The 20,808-nt window shown below is 44.0% G+C and overlaps 1 protein-coding gene across 3 annotated transcripts in view; it reads right to left on the bottom strand.

Annotated features, from left to right (window-relative positions):
• USP11 (ubiquitin specific peptidase 11) overlaps positions 1-20,808 on the bottom strand; it is a 168,419-nt gene that overhangs the window by 117,884 nt on the left and 29,727 nt on the right. For all 3 annotated transcript variants that reach the window (XM_030193883.1, XM_030193882.1, XM_030193884.1), the window contains exons 3-5: positions 16,842-16,972; positions 3,429-3,546; positions 867-1,012 (exon numbers count right to left, since the gene is read on the bottom strand). In XM_030193883.1, coding sequence (XP_030049743.1) covers positions 867-1,012; positions 3,429-3,546; positions 16,842-16,972 — 395 coding nt within the window. The remainder of the gene's footprint in view (positions 1-866; positions 1,013-3,428; positions 3,547-16,841; positions 16,973-20,808) is intronic.

The raw sequence follows: 20,808 nt of genomic DNA, 5'->3' as shown, positions 1-20,808 counted from the left end.
CTCTATGCTAGCACCCTCTTCCCACTGACTGGGTTACAACCGCCTCTGGACGAGTCTCCCACTCTCAAATTATCCCCAGTGATTTCTAGATCACTGGAGCTACATCCCCAGTGGTCCCACAGTTCCCAGAAAGAACTTATAGACCCAACTCACAAACCACCAGGATTCTTTATCAGTCCAGACAGAGAGGCAATAAACTAAACATTGTTTATTGTCTTAAAAATGAACAAAATAGTGCAATTTGCAAACAATAACAAGTAGCTGAAATATGGAACAATTATAACACTAACTAAATATTTGCACACTTCCTAGAAAAGAACTTGGGACGATCAGAACATACAACTGTTTGTTTACTGAGCCTCAGCAAAGAGATTCTGCTCTCTTTTCTTCCTGGCTAGGACTGAACTCAAAACCATTAAAGTCCAAATGAGATGAACTCCTGGGCCAAACAGAGCCCAGTCAACAAGATTTCAAATATATACTACTTTTTGCTTCCCGCTTGTATTAAAGAAAAAAGAACATTCAGTTCCCTATAACAGTTTACAGCAAAGAAACACCACCTGCTGGCCAAATAGGAGAAATACACTTGAGAAAATGCAGGAAAATATCTAATACATTTTACAGGCTTAAAACACTTTCTTCACAAGGGGATGCAAGGCTGAAGGTCTGCCTAGGATGCCTAGTACTTTGCAGCAACCCTGGACTCTTCTTCCAATGCCATGCTGAGCTTAAGAGCAATTTGTTACTGGTGAAGTGAAACAGTTATGAGATGGGAATTTTAGAACAGAATGATCTGATCACCTTTATTCAGTGAGTCATCCTAGGTCTGCATTCTCCTAATGGAAGTTATGTATGAAAAGCATTACCTGCCCTGTGCTAAGACAGGAGTCCAGCACGGTCATATGTACATTGCGCAGGCGTTCACATGAACCATCTGAATTTTTCACCCACAGCCGCATCTCTTCCTCAGGGGGGACCTCAAAAAGCCGTCGTGCCTCCTTCAGAACAGTGTCTATGGTTGGAGAAAGAGTAAGGAGAAAGACAGAGAGCTCAGCATCTATCATTTACTTTGACCAGATTTATGATCCATCTTTCTCAAAGAAGTATATATTACATAGCAATTACAACAGTTGTCTAATAAAAGACCAATACTGATCAACAATATAATCTAACAATCAAACCCCACCCTATATCCTCAGTTACTGTCCAAAGCAAATTCTCTCTTAAATGGCAAACTTCCTCAGCTACAGTTAGAATATAGCTCTAATTTCTAGGAGTTGCTTAAAGTGAAAACAGAAAAAGGTGGGAAGTTGACCATGGACACCAGAGACTGGAAAAAATGGACTTAAACAAAAAAAATTGTTTAAAATAGGACTCGACACAAACGTTGTGTTTCGGCCACTAGGTCTGCATCAGGAGTCTGCATGGATAGAAAAGCATCCAATGCCCTGATGTGGTAAAGTACAGAATAATCTGTACACATAAGGTAACATTCAATCTCTTAATATTGTGAGTTGGATGATGGTCATGAAAAACACCTTTTGTAAAAAAAAAAAAAAAGGCGTGACTTTTTGGCAAACGCTAAAACTAACCTTCAGCATCACAACTTTTTTTTTCTAAAAAGGTCTTTTTCAAGACCATCATCCAACTCACAATATTAAGGGATTGAATGTTACCTTATGTGTAAAGATTATTCTATACATCAGGGCATTGGATGCTTTTCTATCCATGCAGACTTCTGATGCAAGCTTAATGGCCGAAACACGTTTGTGTAGAGTCCTTTTTTAAATAAACGGTTTTTTGTTTTTAAGTCCATTTTTTCCAGTCTCTGGTGTCCGTGGTCAACTTCCCATCCTTTTCTGTTTTCACTTTTTCTGTTTTCTCGTGGGACGTTCGAGTTCTCCGTCTTGGCGGATTCTCTTGGACACATACGAGTTGCTTAATCCAAAAAACCTGGAACAACCACTGGGAATCACAGCTGTCAAAACCTTAAAGGTAATTTCCTTGTTGACGTTTAACTAAAATTGTCATCCTGTGAACAGAGATCAGTGAGGACGTAACATATCAGTTAAAAGTGTGTGACAATATTGTTTCAGAGCAGTGGTTCTCAACCTCTCTTCTGTTGTGACACGCCTGGCAATATTCAAATATGACACACTAAACACTAAAATTCACAGCTGAACAAAAAAAAAAACCTATTTCATTGTTAACACTGAGGTGCTGATGCACAGTTACACCCATTAAATATGGATACAGCAGGAAAAATTACTGTGTTGCAAACAATGACCAAATGAACAATGCACAAAGGGGATTGATATAAATGAGATGAACCGATTCCCTTTTGTGCATTGATCGCTGTTTGTGAATGGAAGCTGTCAAATACATTTGACAACTTGCAGAAAATCCCTGGTGGTCCAGTGAACCACCTCCCCTCTCCCCCAGAACAAAAAAATCCCTGGTGGTTCAGTGTACCCCTTCTTGAACCCCTCCCCCCCTCCCCATGTCATACTTTAAAAAGTTGGAGGCAAGAGGGCAGGAGCAAGACCTCCTCCCTCGGGCCTCGCCCTCTCAATATGGCGGCACCCAGCCCCTGCCCAGTGCTACAACCAGTCTAAAGCAAACATTGCCAACCCAATAAGCTTTGTGCATCAGGCCCCAAGTTTAGGGTGAATTTACCTACCATTCAATCCCATATCAAAAAAAATTGTATGCAACTCATCAGTCCCAAATTTCTCACTTGTCAAATAAAACAAATATATATTCAAATTCTGGAGTCACCTCATTAACAACAACACAAAATCCCTCCACTGCCAGACACTGTGAAGCAACACCAAACCCTCTGAAGCAAAACCAAACCCTGCAAATATGCAACTCAGAAACTATGTAGCAAACAGAAATGGACAGATGACTTGCAACATTTTTAATTGGGGTTGGTAGCAGCAGTTATGATTGGGTGTAGTGGTAAAGCAGAAGGACTTTCAGGATCCCTGGTCTCCCCAGCTTGCACATACAGATGGTTTCTAAGGAAAGCACAGGCTTACTGTTTACAGAATGCTAATCTTTTGGTGATACACCTCCCAACTCTTGGGGACACACTGGTTGAGAACCACTGTTTCAGAGGAAGAAGATACACTGAGCGTTACCCACTGTCACTCTGCAGTAACCGAGGCATTCTTTATCTAGGAAACATAACAGCAGGTATGAGCTGAGAATCACAGAAGAGAGGTATCAGCTGATGGGATCACTGTTACTTGGTGATTTATCAGACGAAAACTTCAAAATCAGCAGAAAACAGCCCAAGCTGTGGAATCTCAGCAGTAACTGGGCACACCAACTGGGAAAATGTGAACTGGCAATTCTATAGCAGAGCTAATGTGCGTTTCCCTCCCCACTCACACTCCGTGGTAGTACAATAGTAGCAATGTTACCAATTATGTCAGTGCGGCTGAACTGGGCAGTGAGCAGATTGTCCATGTCACTGTGCTGGCACAGGTACAGCTCCACAGGATATACCTCAACCTTCTGAGTACTGGGAAGATCCACCACCTGCAGAGAAACAGCAGGGAAGAAGCAAGAGATGAGGGAGAGGACAGAGAAAGGAGCAATGGCAATTCAAACCAAGTCACAGCAGAGTAACCTCTGATAATATATCATCTTTCAGTGATATCAAATTGAATCCAGACCTTTTGATCTGAATGAGGAGTGTAGACCTATGCCACTAAAGTGAAAACAAGGAGGCAGCAGGGTAATAGCGTTACTTACCTGTACAAAGCGTTCCCGAGGATAGGATTTAAATCCTCATCTCTATGGTGGCATCACTGGCTGAACCCAATGCAGGAAGCACTACCCCAGTAACTTTTTCTAGAAATATTTGGGTAGCTTCATCATGCATGTTTGCTTGTTCCTGCTGTTGCAGATGCGCAGGACCTCCTCAGTCCATTACAAACTAATTAAATATAGCTCCATGGGGAGGTGAGAGAGTTGTGAGGATTGTATAGGTAAGTAATTTCATTCTCTCCAAGGGCAGGACTGTAAACCTTCAGGTCTGGGACTCTCTAGCTACAGGCTGCTTTCCAATACAAAAGGGGAAACAAGAAGCAGTGACACAACAGGCAAACACCAACATTTTTGAGGCAATAGGCCTTTTTTAAAATATCATTATCCTTTTATTATTTCAGAAGGCAGCATGGAACTAAAAGAGGGCTTGGAGGGTGATTCTAAATCTCAAACTGATTCTGGAGGACTGTCTGGAGAAATCTAGGCAGTAATAGGATGAACAGATGTCCATGTCACAGCTCCACAAATCTCCTCCATGGAAGCTGACCTCAAGTGGGCTACCGATGCAGCAATAGCTCTGACATTATGAGCCACGACACGAGCCTCTAGAATCAGCCCAGCCTAGGCATAAGTGAAGGAAATTGCATCTGCTAGTTGTCACGAAACGCCTAGCCACCCGCCTGGGGTTACCCTGCAGCCACTTAGAGGGTCTATCCCCAGCACAGCTCAGGTCCACCTGCACCTGCCGCTTGTGCTCTACACTAGCACCCTTCTCCCACCAACTGGGTCACAACCACCTCTGGGCGAGTCTTCTGCTCTCAAATTATCCCAAGGGATTTCAAGGTTACTGGGGTCACATTCCCAGTCGTCCCAGTTCCCAGAAAGTACTCACAGACCCAACACACAAACCATCAGGATTATTTATCTGTCCAGACAGGCAGAATGAATAAACAATTATGTTTATTGTCAGAACAGTGGACAAAAATGTGCAATTGGCAAACAATAACAGGTAACTGAAATATGGATCAATTAGAAAACTAACCAAAACATTTACATATTGTCTAAACAGTACCTGGGAAGGTCAAGACATATAATTGTTCACAGAGCCTAAGCAAAGAGATCTGTCTCTTTCTTCTTCCAGGCTAATACTGAAGCAACAAGTCAGCACTACTGGCTAATTTCAAACTCCAGGCCATTCAGAGCGGTCAACAAGTTTTAAACGTATACTGCTGCTTGCTTCTTGCTTGTGTTAAAGAAAAAGAACACTCAGTTCCCTATAACAGCTTCAAGCATCAACATGCACCATTTGATGACCAAATAAGAGAAATACACTTCAGACATAATTAAAACAGGGAACTATCCAATACATTTTAAAGGCTTAAAACACACTGCTTCTTCACACCTCCCCCTTTAAGAGAAAGACCCCAGACTGCGGCCTCTACAGACCGCTGATCAGGTCTCGAGAGTCCAGTGTCAGGGTGGTTCTGCCTCTTCCTTTCTGGCCAGTGAAGTATGGTGAAGTTGTATATTTGCAGGGATAGACTCCACCAGAGTAGTTCCCTTTCTCTCCCAAGACCCTCTTCAACCAGACTAACGGATTGTGATCTGTGATGACAGTAAAGTCTTGCCCATACGGATATGGTTGTAACTTCTTGAGGGCCCACACTAAGGCCAGACACTCTTTTTCAATAGTGGCATAGGTTACCTCTCTGTCAAGGAGCTTGCAACTTAGATACATAATGGGGTGCTCCTATCCTAAGCTATTCACTTGACTGAGTACAGCCCCAATGCCATATGCCGAGGCATCAGTCTGTACCACAAATCTTTGTTACATAGTAACATAGTAGATGACAGCAGAAAAAGACCTGCACGATCCATCCAGTCTGCCCAAGAAGATAAATTCATATGTGCTACTTTTTTCATTTGTACTGTCCTCTTCAGTGCACAGACTGTATAAGTCTGGCCAGCCCTATCCCCGCCTCCCAACCACCAGCTCTGGCACAGACCGTACAAGTCTGCCCAGCACTATCCCTGCCACCCACCACCGGCTCTGGCACAGACCGTATAAGTCTGCCCAGCACTATCCCCGTCGCCCAACCACCAGCCCCGGCACAGACCGTATAAGTCTGCCCAGCACTAGTCCCCCCTCCCAACCATCTTTGTTGATGGTCATGTGCAGCTAGTACTGACTGGTAGCTAATGCTGTCTTTAATGACTGAAAGACTGCTTCACATTCTGGCAACCAGGTAACTATTTGGGGTAGTCTCTTTTTAGTCAGGTCAGTTAGGGGCTTGGCTATGGTGCTGTAGTGAAGCACAACCTTCATGTAATATCCCGCTGTTCCAAGGAAGGCCAATACTTGCTTTTTAGTTTGGGGAGTGGGCCAAGTTTGTATAGTTTTCACCTTAGCTGATTCAGGCTTCAGCTGTCCACCTCCCATTCTGTACCCTAAATATTGCACTTCTGCCATCCTCACCTGGCATTTGGTGGATTTTATAGTCAGACGGGCCCCCTTGATCCGGTCCAGTACTCCACTCAAATGGAGCAGGTGGCATCCCAAGTCTGACTGTACACAGCAATATCATCAAGATAAGCCCTAGCATGCTCCTGGAGTCCATTTAACAGATGATTCACTAAGGACTGAAATGTACTGGGGCATTTTTCATTCCTAAAGGCATTACAGTAAACTCATACAAACCAAATGGGGTAATAGATGTTGATTGCTCCTGAGCAGCAGCTGTAAAGGGAATTTGCCAGTACCCACGGCTAAGGTCCATTGTAGTCAGGTACTGGGCCCCAGCTAAATGGTCCAGTAACTCATCCATCTGGGGAATCGGATAGGCATCAGATACAGTACAATCATTAAGTCTCCTGTAATCCACACAGAAGCGGGTTATACCATCTTTTTCGGGAAGAACTAAAGGAGAGATCCTGGGACTACGAGACTTCTTGATAACACCTAGGGCTAGCATCTCATCGATCTCCTGCTTCATTTGCCTCCCCATCTCAGAAGATATTCGATAGGGACCCTCTTTCAGCAGGTTATGGCCACCCATGTTTACATCATGGTATAGTGGAAAACGCATCAGCATACTTTTGCAATACTGCTTCTAACTGCTGTCTCTGCATGGGGGTTGATTGGTCTCCCACTACAATTTGTTGTACAGATCCCTCTGGTAAGGTCTCTGCTAAGAGGCCCTGGATCTCTCCTGTAGTTCTTGTTCCTGAAAAAGATGGCATAACCCTGGTAGACTGCACAAAGCTAGCTCCATAGCTGTGCAATTTGCATAGACCTTTAATATATTTACATGAAAAGTATGCTGCTTTCTGTCTGAGAGTCTGTAGATATAACATAGTTTGTATCATTCTGGCACCTTATGACCTTGTAAGGCCCCATCCAATTAGCTTGAGGTCTGTCACAAAACGCCTAGACACCGTGTGTTATGGCCATATACCAGCAGGTAGACATGGAGAGCACTGAACTGAACTCTATCATACAGGACGGTATGCATGGGTTCAGCCAAGGGAAGTCTTGCCTCACCAATTTGCTTCATTTCTTTCAAGGAGCGAATACACATGTGGATAAAGGTGAGCTGGCTGATGTAGTGTATCTAGATTTTCAGAAAGCTTTTGATAAAGATCCTCATGAGAGACTCCTGAGAAATTTAAAGAGTCATAGGATAGGAGGCAAGGTTCTGGTGTGGATTAGGAATTGATTATTGGACAGAAAACAGAGGGAAGAGTTAAATAGCCATTAATCTCAAAGGAGGAGGGTGAACAGTGGAGTGCTGCAGGGATCAGTACTGGGACCAGTGCCATTTAACATATTTATAAATAATATGGAAATCAGAACGAGAGTGACGTGATTAAATTTGCAGATGACACAAAACTATTCAAGGTTGTTAAAACACGAGTGCACTGTAAAATATTTATTTATAACATTTGTATCCCACATTTTCCCACCTATTTGCAGGCTCAATGTGGCTTACATAATTCCACAAGTAACATAGTAACATAGTAAATGACGGCAGAAAAAGACCTGCATGGTCCATCCAGTCTGCCCAACAAGATAAACTCATATGTGTATACCTTACCTTGATTTGTACCTGTCCTTTTCAGGGCACAGACCGTGTAAGTCTGCCCAGCACTATCCCCGCCTCCCACCACCGGCTCTAGCACAGAGTAAGTCTGCCCAGCACTATCCCCGCCTCCCAACCATCAGCCTCGCCTCCCACCACCGGCTCTAGCACAGACCGTATAAGTCTGCCCAGCACTATCCCCACCTCCCGCCACCGGCTCTGCCACCCAATCTCGCCTAAGCTCCTTGGGATCCGTTCCTTCTGAACAGGATTCCTTTATGTGGTGATTACAGGAAGACCTTAAGAAATTGGAAGACTGGGTATCCAAACGACAGATGAAATTTAATGAAGACAAATGAAAGGTGATACATATTGGGAAGAATAATACGAATCATAGTTACTTGATGCTAGGATCCACCTTGGAGGTCAGAACTCAAAAAACATCTAGGTGTCCTCGTAGATAATTGCTGAAATCTTCTGCTCAGTGTGCAGCGGTGGTCAAAAAAGCAAACAGGATGCTAGGAATTATTAGGAAAGGAATGGTGAATAAGAACAAAAATACTATAATGCCTCAATCACTCCATGGTGCGACTGCACCTTGATTATTGCGTTCAGTTTTGGTCACCGTATCTAAAAAAAAAAAAAAAAAATATATCAAAATCAGAAAAAGATCAAAGAAGAGCGACCAAAATGATAAAGGGGATGGAACTCCTCTAGTATGAGGAAAGAGGTTAGGGCTCTTCAGCTTGGAAAAGAGACTGATGAACGGAGATACGATTGAGTTCTACAAAATCCTGAATAGTGTAGAATGAGAAGAAGTAAATCGATTTTTCACTCATTCCAAAAGTACAAAGACTAGGGGACCCTCAAGGAAGCTACATGGAAATACTTTCTCACTCAACAAATCGTTAAGCTCTGGAACTCTTTGCCAGAGTATGTGGTAACAGCGGTTAGCATCTGTGGGTTTAAAAAGGTTTGGACAAGTTCCTAGAGGAAAAGTCCATAGGCTGCTATTGAGACAGACATGAGAAACCAACTGCTTGCCCTGGGATTTGTAGCATGGAATGTTGCCACGATCTGGGTTTCTGCCAGGTACTTGTGATCTGGCTTGTCCACTGTTGGAAACAGGATACTGGGCTTGATGGATCATTGGTGTGACCCAGTATGGCTACTTATGTTCTCATAACAAAGGAGAAGGAACAATTAGAATATAAATATTTCTCCTTTCACACAGAACTAATGCATGACGAACACAGAACATGAACTATTAAATTGCAGAACTGGGAAACAACACATTTAAACAGAGGAACAGACTGAAAAAGTGATACAGCAGCTCTAGGGTGGGGATCTGGATTCATCTGCTGTGACTAAACGAAAGAAAATTATCAGGTAAGACATAATTTTTCCTTCCTTGTCCATCAACAGTAGATGAATCTAGAGACTTGTGGGATGTAGCAAAGCAGTCCTTAAATAAGGTGATTCTCAAACACCTGTGGAAAGCACTGATGCTCCGAAAGATGCTTCAGTCCAAGCCAAAACATCCAAGCGATCATATCTGGAAAAAGTATGCAAAGAGGACCATGTAGCTGATCTACAGATAACTTCTAGTGAAAAGGCACGAGACTCTGCCCACGATATGGAAAGAGCTCTGGTAGAGGGGAGTTGGAAGCGATTTCCCTGACAGCATATATGAGGAAGCAATAGATTCTCTAATCTAATGGGCAATGGTTGCCTTTGAAGCTGCATTTTCTCAATTTGGACCCGCGAGTATGAAAAGATGATCCGATTGCTAAAACATTGGGAATCTGAAGGTACTGAAGGACAGCACAATGGACATCCAGAATATGCAGTGAAATAAATTCCTTCGCATAATCCTCTCTCTTAAAGGAGGGAAGATATAAAAGTTGATTCACATGAAATGATGATACCGCTTTAGGGAGAAAGGAAAGAACAGTTCGAATGGAAACCCTCTTCCATGAAGTGGAGGAATGGATCTCTACAGGAGAGCAGCTTGAAGCTCAGAAATCTGTCACAGAAGGAATCGCTACAAAAAAACAGATTTTAGATTAAGATCCTTTAGAGTAGCTTTACGAAGGAGCTCAAATAGTTGCTTCTATAACGATTTAAGTAGCAGATTAAGATTCCACTCAGGACAAGAAAATTTAATAGGAAGTTTCAATTAACTTTCAGGAAACGCACATCAGGATGTGCAGTCAGAGAGGAATTCATAAGTCACCCACAGTAGCAAGCTAAGGCTGCTACTTGCACCATAAGAGAGCCGTAGGCCAAACCTTTTTGTAAGCCATTCTGCAGGAAGGCTAAAATCTGCAGTAAGGAAGAGTGCAGGGGGAAAAAAGCCCTTTCTGAGCATCAAAGCCTCAAAAATCATCAAACTCAAGCATAAACTGAAGAGGTTGAATGCTTCCTTGCTTGTAAGCAAGGTAATAATCACCTGATCCAAATAAACTTTCTTCCTTAACTTTAACCTCTCAAGAGCAAAGGCGTTAAGATCAAAGTGGGATGGATCTTCCATCTGAATGGAACCTTGCAACAGGAGTCCTGGACGAGGAAGGAGACGAAATGGACTGTCTAATGCAAAACAAATTAGGTGCAAATACCAAAGAAGGAACTTCCAGTAAAGGCTTCTGTCCTGACCCCACAACCTGGTGTTTTGTAAGGGTGTTTCCACCACTGAAGATATGTTTTAGGCAGTGAAGCCTTCTCTCATTTTGCAAAAAGACTTATTGGCACCCCTTCTCTCAGCAAAGGGCTCTCCTTCAGTCATGACACTGACCTGTGATGCATCAAGCTACAGCTCCCAGTTCTGCAAAACCACTGCAAAAGGTGGAGGCGCAATACGCGGATTAGGGCTCAAGGTTCCTCCTTTGGCTAAACCTAAAACTGTTACACTTGGATCACTTTGGGATGCCATTGTGGCTTTGCATACTTCTGTCTTCAATCTTACTAAAGTGGTTTTGAAGAATCAAGATATTTCTAAGGCAACTTCTGAAACAGTTGTAAGTGAACAAAATAGATAGGATAAGATTGAGAAACAGTCGACTGACTTGCAACAAGGTACAAACTGTGTTGGTGAAGGATAAAATGCTGATAGCCATAAAAATAGAGATTTTAGAAAATTCTCAATGAAATTTAAAATTTGCGTTTGTTTTTTTAATTTCCCCAAAGCACCCCAGTCTAAAAACTGGGTAAGTCAAAGAAATATATGGAAAAAATTCATCATATACCCAAAGCGGAAATATTTCCTCTCTCAAAAGTCAATTATATTGCATCTGCTGGAAAAAAAAACGGCCTAAGGAGCTAGGAGATGCCTCTAGTTTGGATTTCACAGATTTGCTGGACAATCCTAAAATTGATTTCATCAATCGAGCGACTCTTCCTGCTACTTTTATTTTTCCTCAAGAATGAGATATTTTGAGACTATTTTTCAAGTTTAAACATATAGAGTTTATGGGACATAAAATATAGATTTTCTCAGATCTTACTAAGTCAACTAAGTGTAATCTTGGGGGAGGGGGGCACTTTTCAGCTTCACTACCCCTGTAAACGTGTGGTAGACTGGGATTAATTTGTAGACAAAAAGGAAGTGGAACTGGGGGCTGGGCCTGAAGTGAACATACTGCACCTCGGTCACAGGCAAAACACAGCCACATAGGAGACAGATCTGTGGATCCAGTGGGTGCTGAGCACCCCAATATTGAGCAAGATCCTTCATTATGTCCAGGGAGGAGTTATTTGATCTCTAAGGAAGGGAGAGTAGGAGGCATGGACAGGCAAACCGGATAGGCCGCCATATGATCTTTAGCTGCCGTTATATTACTATGTTTCTACATATATTTGGAAAATTCATATATTTAATTTTAAAAAATTAAAAGAACACCACCAACATTAGCACAAATTTGCAACATTATGGACAAAATCTCAAACTAAATCAGTGTTTTTCTCAACAATTATATATTTAATATCAGTAATAACCACAGTCGGTAGGTGTCTCGGCTGTTTGGGGAGGCTAAAGTGGATCGGATCAGGGTGCGGGTCAGGGCAGAAATGCAAGTTAAAATCCTTGGAGTAGGAGGCAATACATATGTCAACAGTAAAGGCTCCCATTGAGCTACAACTGAAAAAACCATGAGCTAAATCTGAATCCAAAATCCAACACCAGGGAAGTAATACAAAACCCTACAAAAGTTACTCAGTGCATATAATACAATTCTATCATATCATGGGGCTCATTTTCAAAGCACTTAAACTTACAAAGTTCCATAGTAACCTACGGAACTTTGTTAGTCTAAGTGCTCTGAAAATGAGTCCCCATGTGTACAAAAAGGTACACCCTAGGCACACCAACCAAGAAAACAGTAAACAATAAACAAGCACACTTGTTTTGGAATTTAATTGATCTATGGTCCTATGAAGGAAAGTTAGCACCATAAACAATGCTGTGAACACTAGAACATCAATACACCTACTGGAAAACTAAACAAGCCAGATTAATACAGACTGATCCTACACCAACATTCAACACTAACAGAATAACTGGTCTCTTTCACAAATGCAGCATACAGTCAGGCCCTCACTAAGTACTGTATAAGTAACCAAAAAATAAAAATACAAATATGTAGACAAAAATTAAATTGAACCCCATTAAAAGTCAGATTCTGCATACAGTGCAAGACAGCATTACCTGTCCTCTCTCTCTCCCTCCCACACCTTCCGCCATCTCTCCATTCAGTAGTGCCTTGTCTTTCTCTCTCCCCCATTCAGCTATGCCCATGTGGGTGTGTCTCTCTCCCCATTCAACACTACCCTACCTTCTTCTCTCCCCCACCCCCACATGCATTGCTCTCCCTCTGCCATCCAGCATTAACTTATCTCTGCCTCTCCCCCCTCCTATGCAGCACTGCCCCATCTCTCTCCAGCCCATCCAACTTTGCCTGCGTCTCTCTCCCACTCCCATCCATCACTGCCATATTTCTCTCTCCCCCATCCCCAACTATTATTGCCCAGCCACCCCTGCATTGCCTCGGGCTCTCCTCACACCTCCCAACCTCACCCCAGCTCAGCATTGCCTTGGACATATCACCCCACTCCTACTCCAGCACTACCTTGGGCTTGACACCTTCATCACCATACCTTATCTTACTCTAGCATTGCCCCGGGATCTCCACTCAACCTCATCCCACTCCAGCATTACCTCAGGCTCTCCACCCAACCTCACCACCCCATCCCAAGCCAGCCCAGCATTGCTTCAGGCTCTCCTCCCACCCCTCACCACTCACCCTAGCATTTCGTCAGGCTCTCCACCCAACCTCACCCCAAACTCCAGTATTGCCTCAGGCTCTCCACCCAGCCTCACCCCACTCCAGTATTGCCTCAGGCTCTCCACCCAGCCTCACCCCACTCCAGTATTGCCTCAGGCTCTCCACCCAGCCTCACCCCACCATTACCTTAGGCTCTCTGCCCACGTTCACCTTATCATTCCCTCAGGCTCTCCTCCAACCATTCACCCCACCCTAGCATTTCCTTGGGGACCCCACCCCAATCGCCTCAGGCTATTCCTTTCTCTCTCTCCCTCATTTAGTACCTTTTGTTCCCTCCCATTAGCAACTCTGCTGGACCCGGAGGAGTCGTAACCAGCAAAAGCGCATGAGACCGGCTCTCTACACATGCTGCTGTTTCTGGTGCCAGCCCTGCCTTCTATCCCCACTCCCCTCTGATACAACTTCCTGTTTCAGAGGAGGGAGGCAGGACTGGCAGCGGAAACAGCAGAACGTGCAGAAAATTTGTCCCGCGTGTCTTTGCTTGTTACAACTTCACAGAAGTGCCAACGGGAGGGAACACAAAATGCTGAGAGAAGAGTAAGGGTAAGAAAGAGAGAGAAAAACAACGTAAGGTGGATGGGGGCACAAAGACAGAGGAGAAATTCTTTGCCAGGCAGAAGATTGTGACAATGATGTCACTTCCTGAGGCTTAAGTAGTGCCGGAAAACATTCCACCCCGTTCCTGCACAAATTAAGTCCTGGTGGTCCTAGCACTATACTATTAGATTCCGCTGTGGCCAAAAAACGAGCACACTGCCCAGATGCTGCTCTTCGCGCCCCACAGCAAGAGCACTGTTTAACTACCTCAGCCGCCATACAACAGTGGTTCCAAATCTGGTCCTGGAGGTACCCCAGCTAGTCAGGTTTTTCAGGATATTCACTGTTGATATCCTGAAAACCTCCAGGACCAGGCTTGGGAAACACTGCAATACAAACTAAAAATAAAATTGAGAGTAAACCCAAGGCAGGCGAATTTAAAGTGGTACTCACCCAAAAAGCTGCTTACACTGGTACCATTAAATCTCATCAGCTCCTCTGTATAGAAGACAAATGCTGCCCAGAAGGAATACTGGATGAACTCCTCCTCCTCAATAAAGCCATAGCAACCTCAAAACTGCACTGTCCGACTCCCTTTTTTTTTTTTTTTAACTCTGTGAGGAAGGAGACTGAAGGAGGAAAAAGCGGCAGGAGGGAGGGAAAGACCTAGCACCCACCAGTTGCACCCACAGGTATACCCGAAGGGTAGGCTGCAATACAAGCCAAAACACCCCTTGCTCAATTGAACTAGAAAACCCAGAACAGAAGCAGAATTAGCAGAAGAATCCAGGAGTTTGTGAGAGTCCATCCACCGCTTGCTGGAGACTGAGATATACTAACTGACCAAGGAGCATACGACAGAGCTCAGTTCAGTGCTCTCCATCTCCACTTACTGGTAGATGGTCATAACCCATGAGTGAGGCTGACTCCAAGACCCTACATGGGTTTTTTTCACAGAGTTGACTAGCTGTGTTGAACTGCATTGCATACCGCTCCAAGTTATTGCTGACGTTTTTCAAATTTTTATCCCCATGAGTTGACTACCTTTGTACTGCTGCGATCCCTGAGGAAGGCTCTGCACCGAAACAAAGTCCGTGTAGTGCCTTGGAGTCAGCATTTTTGCAAATAAACTTTTTATGCTTTTACTCTGTTTTCCCTGGTCATTTGGAACTTGCCTCACTCTCACCCCTGGTGGTGGTGCTTGACTTTTTTGTGAGATTTGTGAGGACCCCCCTTGTGTTTGCTCATAACCCACAAGTCTCTGGATTCATCTGCTGCTGATAAGGAAGGTCATGTTTCATCCAAGTGGATGCTTCAGGGGTGATTGATTACCAATTGGTGTAAAAATCCAAACTTCAAACTAATAAATAGTGTCTCTGACCCCCGCTTCACTACTTAGAAGCATGGGTCAGAAATAGAACCTGGGAGCATAAAGTGGTGACTAAAGTCTGGTAACCTAAAGAAATACTTCTTTACAGAAAGAGTGGTGAATTCATGGAACAGCCTCCCAGTGGAGATGAAGACTGTATCTGAATTCAGGAAAGCTTTAGATAAGTACATGGGATCTCTAAGAGAGTGAGCAAGGGATAGTAGATGGCATGGAGAGGCAGACTGGATAAGCCATATGGTCTTTGCTTGTTTTAATTTTTCTTTGTTTCTATGCTTAAGCCTGGAGCACAGCAGAAAAGGCTAAGGAATACGCTCTTCTTGTTGTGAAGGGTAAGCCAGTGAGGCAGGCTTTGGTACCCTGAGACAGTGCCTTACATGGCTCATGCCTTAAGCTGGCCCCAAAAGGTTATTTCAGAGCTTGGCAGGTTGACTGGTTCTAGTCATTGTATTAGTGACATTACAAACAGACTTGAGAGAAAAATGTGCTTGTTTGCAGATGATATAACAATCTGCAACAAGTTACACATGCCAGAAAGAGAGTGAAAGGGAACATTAAAAAAAAAAAAAAAATACGTTTGGTCCATTTTTTAAACTCAATTGATTGACAAGTTTCATCCCATTCCATTAAATTTTCATAGATCTATTTTGTCTCCAGACAGACAAATGGGCATTCTCGACTCTCTGGCATGATGCTTTCCAACTTTCGTCAATTTGAAAGAATAATGGATAGAATCTATATAAGCGAGAATATAGAAAATTCAACTGCCCTGGAAGTAACCTCCCCTTCTACCCACAAAATTCCCCGGTAGTCTAGTAGCCTCCACCCTCACACCCACCCCCAAAACATTCCCTGCTAGTCTAGTGAACTTCACATCCATCCCACAACCCCTTGCTTAGGCACCCCCGGTCCTGTACCATAAAAGAGGCAGGAATGATGCCCACTTGCTTCTACCTCCAGCGGTATCACCTGCAAAATGGCAGTATGATGCACCAGAGGGGTCATACTGCCATATAAGGGAATTTCTCCCTTATAAGGCAATATGATCCCCTCCAATGTATCCGGCAGGGCACCATCATTTTGCAGTTGACAGCACTGGAAGCAGGAATGAGTGGGCATTGCTCCTGCCTCCTTTACGGCACAGGTCTGGGGAACCTAAGCAAAGTGGGGGGGGGGGGGGGGGGGAATGGTGAATACAAATGCTGCAGTGTGTGTGTGTGTGCTTTGATTGGCAGGAAAGGTAATGGGCTATGGATTATTGCCATGATTTAAAGAGAGCAATAATCTGCTTGATCACTGATTACAGCATGCAGCACTATTTTTTTCTGTGCTAATTTCATGGTAGAATGTGAGCTCCGCCATGAGGCTTTCTGCAGGGGGCTGAGGGTTTCTAGGATTAATAATCCACCCTACAGTAGAACAGCAGCCAACTTTTCAAAGTGACTGGAGGTGTTCAACTCAACTCATATTACCCCAGCTATTTACACCATATACACTATCCCTTCCACTGCACCCTGGCCCAACTAATCTAAGCATAAATCTAACAGACTGTGTGTAAATCTAGGCCTGTGCACACTGCCTTTGCTTACAGCTCCTCCCCTCAGCACAGTACCCCCCCCCCCCCCCCCTATCCCCAGCTCTGTAGTTTTCCCATGTCACACTTGCATTTGAGTAGTGGGAAACGGATCCAGATGAGCAATGCCCTTCACATGCAGAACTCACCTTGCGCTCAAGAGGTGGTTGTTCTGGTTCCATGCCATACCAGCTAACCAGTTGGTTCCAGACCTTGGATGGAACCAGTATATAATCCTCATCCTCCACCAGCCTATCCTTCAGCCGGTAAGATTCTAAATCTGCAGAGACAGAAGGACGAGGCATCAGTGTGACATAGATGGAAAAGCATTTTAAAAACAAGGTGCCAGCTAAACCTTTTTAGAGTCAGGGAATTTTTCCTTTTCGTTTTCCTCAATTACTTTACTCCTTACGGTTTTGTTTGCTTTTTGGTTATTTTCCTTTATTTTTACATTTTGCTTTTCTTTTTTTTTTTTTTTTGTGGCTTCCTGGCACTATTCTCAACTCTTTCTGCTTCTTCCATTCTCTCCCTCTTCTGCACACTAGTATAGGGCTTAAAGCAAAACGTACCTCCAAGCTGCAGTATCTTGGTCTAGGCCTTGCTTTTTTTTTTTTTTTTTTGTGGTGATGGCAGCAGTTACTTTGCTGCTCAAAGTGGACTTCAGACATCAGAAGCACCTTAAGACTTCTGGGCCCCTGAAATTGGGGTATCCCCTATATACAGAGTAGGTGCTGAATTTTTATGAACTTGGGAATTTTTCACAGAATAACGGTCATTACTGGGTACACAAGGTCAAAGGGTCATACCCGGATTTAAGCATCATAACCATCTTCATCATCCTTAGTCCCACTAATCTCTCCTCAAGCCCATCCTATGTTCCCTCTAAGGTGGGTGTATGAACAGGTGTGCAGCATTATCTCTAGCAATAGCACAGAATCCAAACCAGGCACAGTAAGCTGTACCACTGTAACAGGACCTAAAAGGAGGAGCAGCAAGAGCTTGGTCCACCCGCTGCAGACTTCTTTGCAGTCTGTCGGTAGCATCAATATATTTAGACCTCATTTTACAGCATATCTTTACTGCTGCTCTAACAAAGCATGTGATCGGCAGCCAGGAAGAGCTGGTCCACAAGTTTTGAAAATGCTGTCTGTGTTGGCACAGGCAGCTGATGGAGACAAGATGAGAGAAATGGTAGAATGAGGGGGTGGAGAGCTGCTGGGAAATGACAAAGGATAGAAAGAATCAAGGAAGGAGACAAGGCGAGAGAAATGGAGGGTTAGTAAGGATAAATGATGAATGGAAAACAGCATTATGGGGATGATGTGAAGACAGAAAAGTAGAAAGGATGAAAGCCAAAAGAATAAAAGGGCAAAAAGAGATGAAAAGATGTGATGAAAACTGCAAAGTGGTGAAAAGAAATTGCAATGAGAGAAATTAAATACAAGCAGAGGACAGAAAGCTAGAACAAGGAAGAAAGAAAGAGAGAACTTGGGTCACTGGTGGCAACAGCACATGAGACAAGGACAGGAGTAGAAACAGTACAAAACAGAACACCCCCCTCCTCTACCTTTGCAAAGCTGTGTGCACAACAGCACTGCAAATCATATAATTGTCTATTCTTAAAACACAACCAATAACACTTAAATTTTTCTAAGACAAAGGTTTTATCTCATGTATTTTATAGGGGATGCAGGTCATTGCTGCCTCAAGTGATCCTGGTACATGTGGCCATAGTGCATTTTTTTGGTGATAATTAGGAGTCTACCCAACCTATGAGGGGTCTCAGCTTATGTGTGTAGGTCCTCAGCTGATTTTTCTCTGGTCTAGTTCTGTGACACATCAGATGAAGCAAGACACATTCAAGAGTATCTGATGCCCTAGGCATACCTTCAGCCATGCACCCCTTCTCCCAAAGGGTGGCAAAGGCCCAAATCCCCCCCCCTCCCAAAGGTATATGGCCTCTCCCCTTCCTTACCCTCCCCCCCACTAAAGGTATCCAGCCTCTCCCCTTCCATACTCCCTCCTCTCGCCTAGAGTAAAGAAAGCAAGTCTCACTGGTCCAACCACCCCCCCCCCCCCCACCTTCCCACCACCTGAAGGCCCTTCCCAGGCCCACCTTTAAATGTCCTGGTGTTCTAGAGGCCTCTTCCAGCCAAAAAGATTCCCAGTCGCTCCTGCCCAGCCAGTTCACCAGTCAAAATGGCTGCCAAGTGCGCCATAGGAGGTCCTAGCAGTCATTTTGAGACTGGAACTGGCATGGGTAGAAGCAACCGGAGATTGCTCCTGCCCATACCTATTCCAACCTCAAAATGGCTGCCAGGGCCTCCTGCAGAAGTCTCACAAGGGCCACCAAGGCATTTAAAGTTAGGTCCGATGAGGGCCTTTGGGTGGTGGGAGAGTGGAGGGAGGGTGGTCATCTTGGCCCGGCCTGGACTCACTCTCTGGTGGTGCTTGTGGTGGTGGCAGGCAAAGAGTGAGTGGTCATGAGAGAGGTGGATGGGGCGGGGGAGGGGAAGCAGTTCAGTTTCAGCCAAAAATGCACTGGCATTTTCGGATGAAATCGAAGAATGACCAAACACGGATTTTGGGCCAGTTTTGGTGCTGAAGCTGAAATTCAGTTGGCCTCTATATTCTATTAATTCTCTTGGCTACCAGCACACAGACTGCAGAGGATTTCAACACAGTCCACCATGACACCTAAATCCTTTTCCTAGGTGGTGACTCCTAACCTCAACCCTGCAGCACGCAGCTATAATTTGGGTTATTCCTCCCTATGTGCATCATTTCACACTTTGCTCACATTCATTTACCATTTGAATGCTCAGTCTCCCAAGGTCCTCTTGCAATTTCTCACATTCTTCTTGTGACTTAGCAACTTTGAATTATTTTGTGTAATCTGCAAATTTTACTACCTCACCTATTGCTCCTGTTCTGCCCCCCCCCCCCCAGTTGAGCGTGCATGTTTATCTTTTTTTTTGTATTGTATTTACGGCATAAAAGCTAAAGTATACAGTAACTTCCTGCTAGAACTTGCAACATTTGACCTATGAGAACAAAGATTATATGTGAACCATTTTCTCCAGCCAATGGGAAACCTGTTAAATTATGGCTTCAGCCAAATATATGGGCTGATGCTCAGAACCTAGCGTCAGCAATTAGGGTGCGCAGAACGCTCTAAAGATTTCAGCGCAGGCACTGAAACCATTAGCACAGACCGCATTTAAATGTATGTAAATGCAGTCAGTTAGTACCCCGCAGCAATGCTTTAAAAAAAAAAAAAAAAAAAAAACTCTCAGGTGCATTAAGTGCTGGAATAAAATAACACCAGTTCCGGGGAAGCATAGAGGGTTGGTTGAGAGAAGAGGTATCTAGTAGCACCTCTTCTCTCCCGCCAACCCAACCACTTTGGCCCGCGAAGGCTTCTTCAAAGCCATGCCTGAGCCTCTCCACCCAAAACGTTAAAAAAAAAAAAAAATCACTGGTGGTTACCTCCTCCTGGACATGCCAGGCCTGGCCCCCTAGTCAAAACCAAACACCCACACACCCAAACCCCTCCACATACATTGCTGTGGGAGGCAGGAAGGATGCCTACTCCCTCCTGCCTCTGGGCTCACCCTCTTCAAAATGGTGACACCCCACCCCTGCCTGGTACATCCTGGGATGCATTAAGTACCCGGGATGCACCGGCAGGAGCGGGGTTCTTTTTTTTTTTTTTTTTTTAATTTGTAGAAGTTTATTGAAGAATCAATACACATTTGTCCAGCAAAAACATCCAATATATAGTTAGCAAAAGCACAACTTGATGAATGACCCCTCCAACCAACTGAAATAAGAAAGACCATTCTTCCATGTTTTTGTTTGAGATATGAACTGAACACAATAAGACACTCCTCTGCAACTTTTATAACAAACCCAACATACTGCCTCCTCCCTCCCACCCCTGTGGATGAGGATACCCTTCAACCAACAAATTCATATCAACCTGAATCAAGTCCCCCCCCCTTTTATTTTTATTATATATTATACAGAGCATGCTTGTATAAAAGGGGCCCAGATAAACTCCCATCTTGCAAGAGTTTGTCTCCTAATTGCAGTCAATCTTTCCATATCACAAAT

This window comes from Microcaecilia unicolor, chromosome 2, assembly GCF_901765095.1.
Source record: "Microcaecilia unicolor chromosome 2, aMicUni1.1, whole genome shotgun sequence".
Lineage (NCBI taxonomy): Eukaryota > Metazoa > Chordata > Amphibia > Gymnophiona > Siphonopidae > Microcaecilia > Microcaecilia unicolor.
Note: the sequence above shows the minus strand (reverse complement) of the source record. Positions and strands in the feature narration are given on the sequence as shown.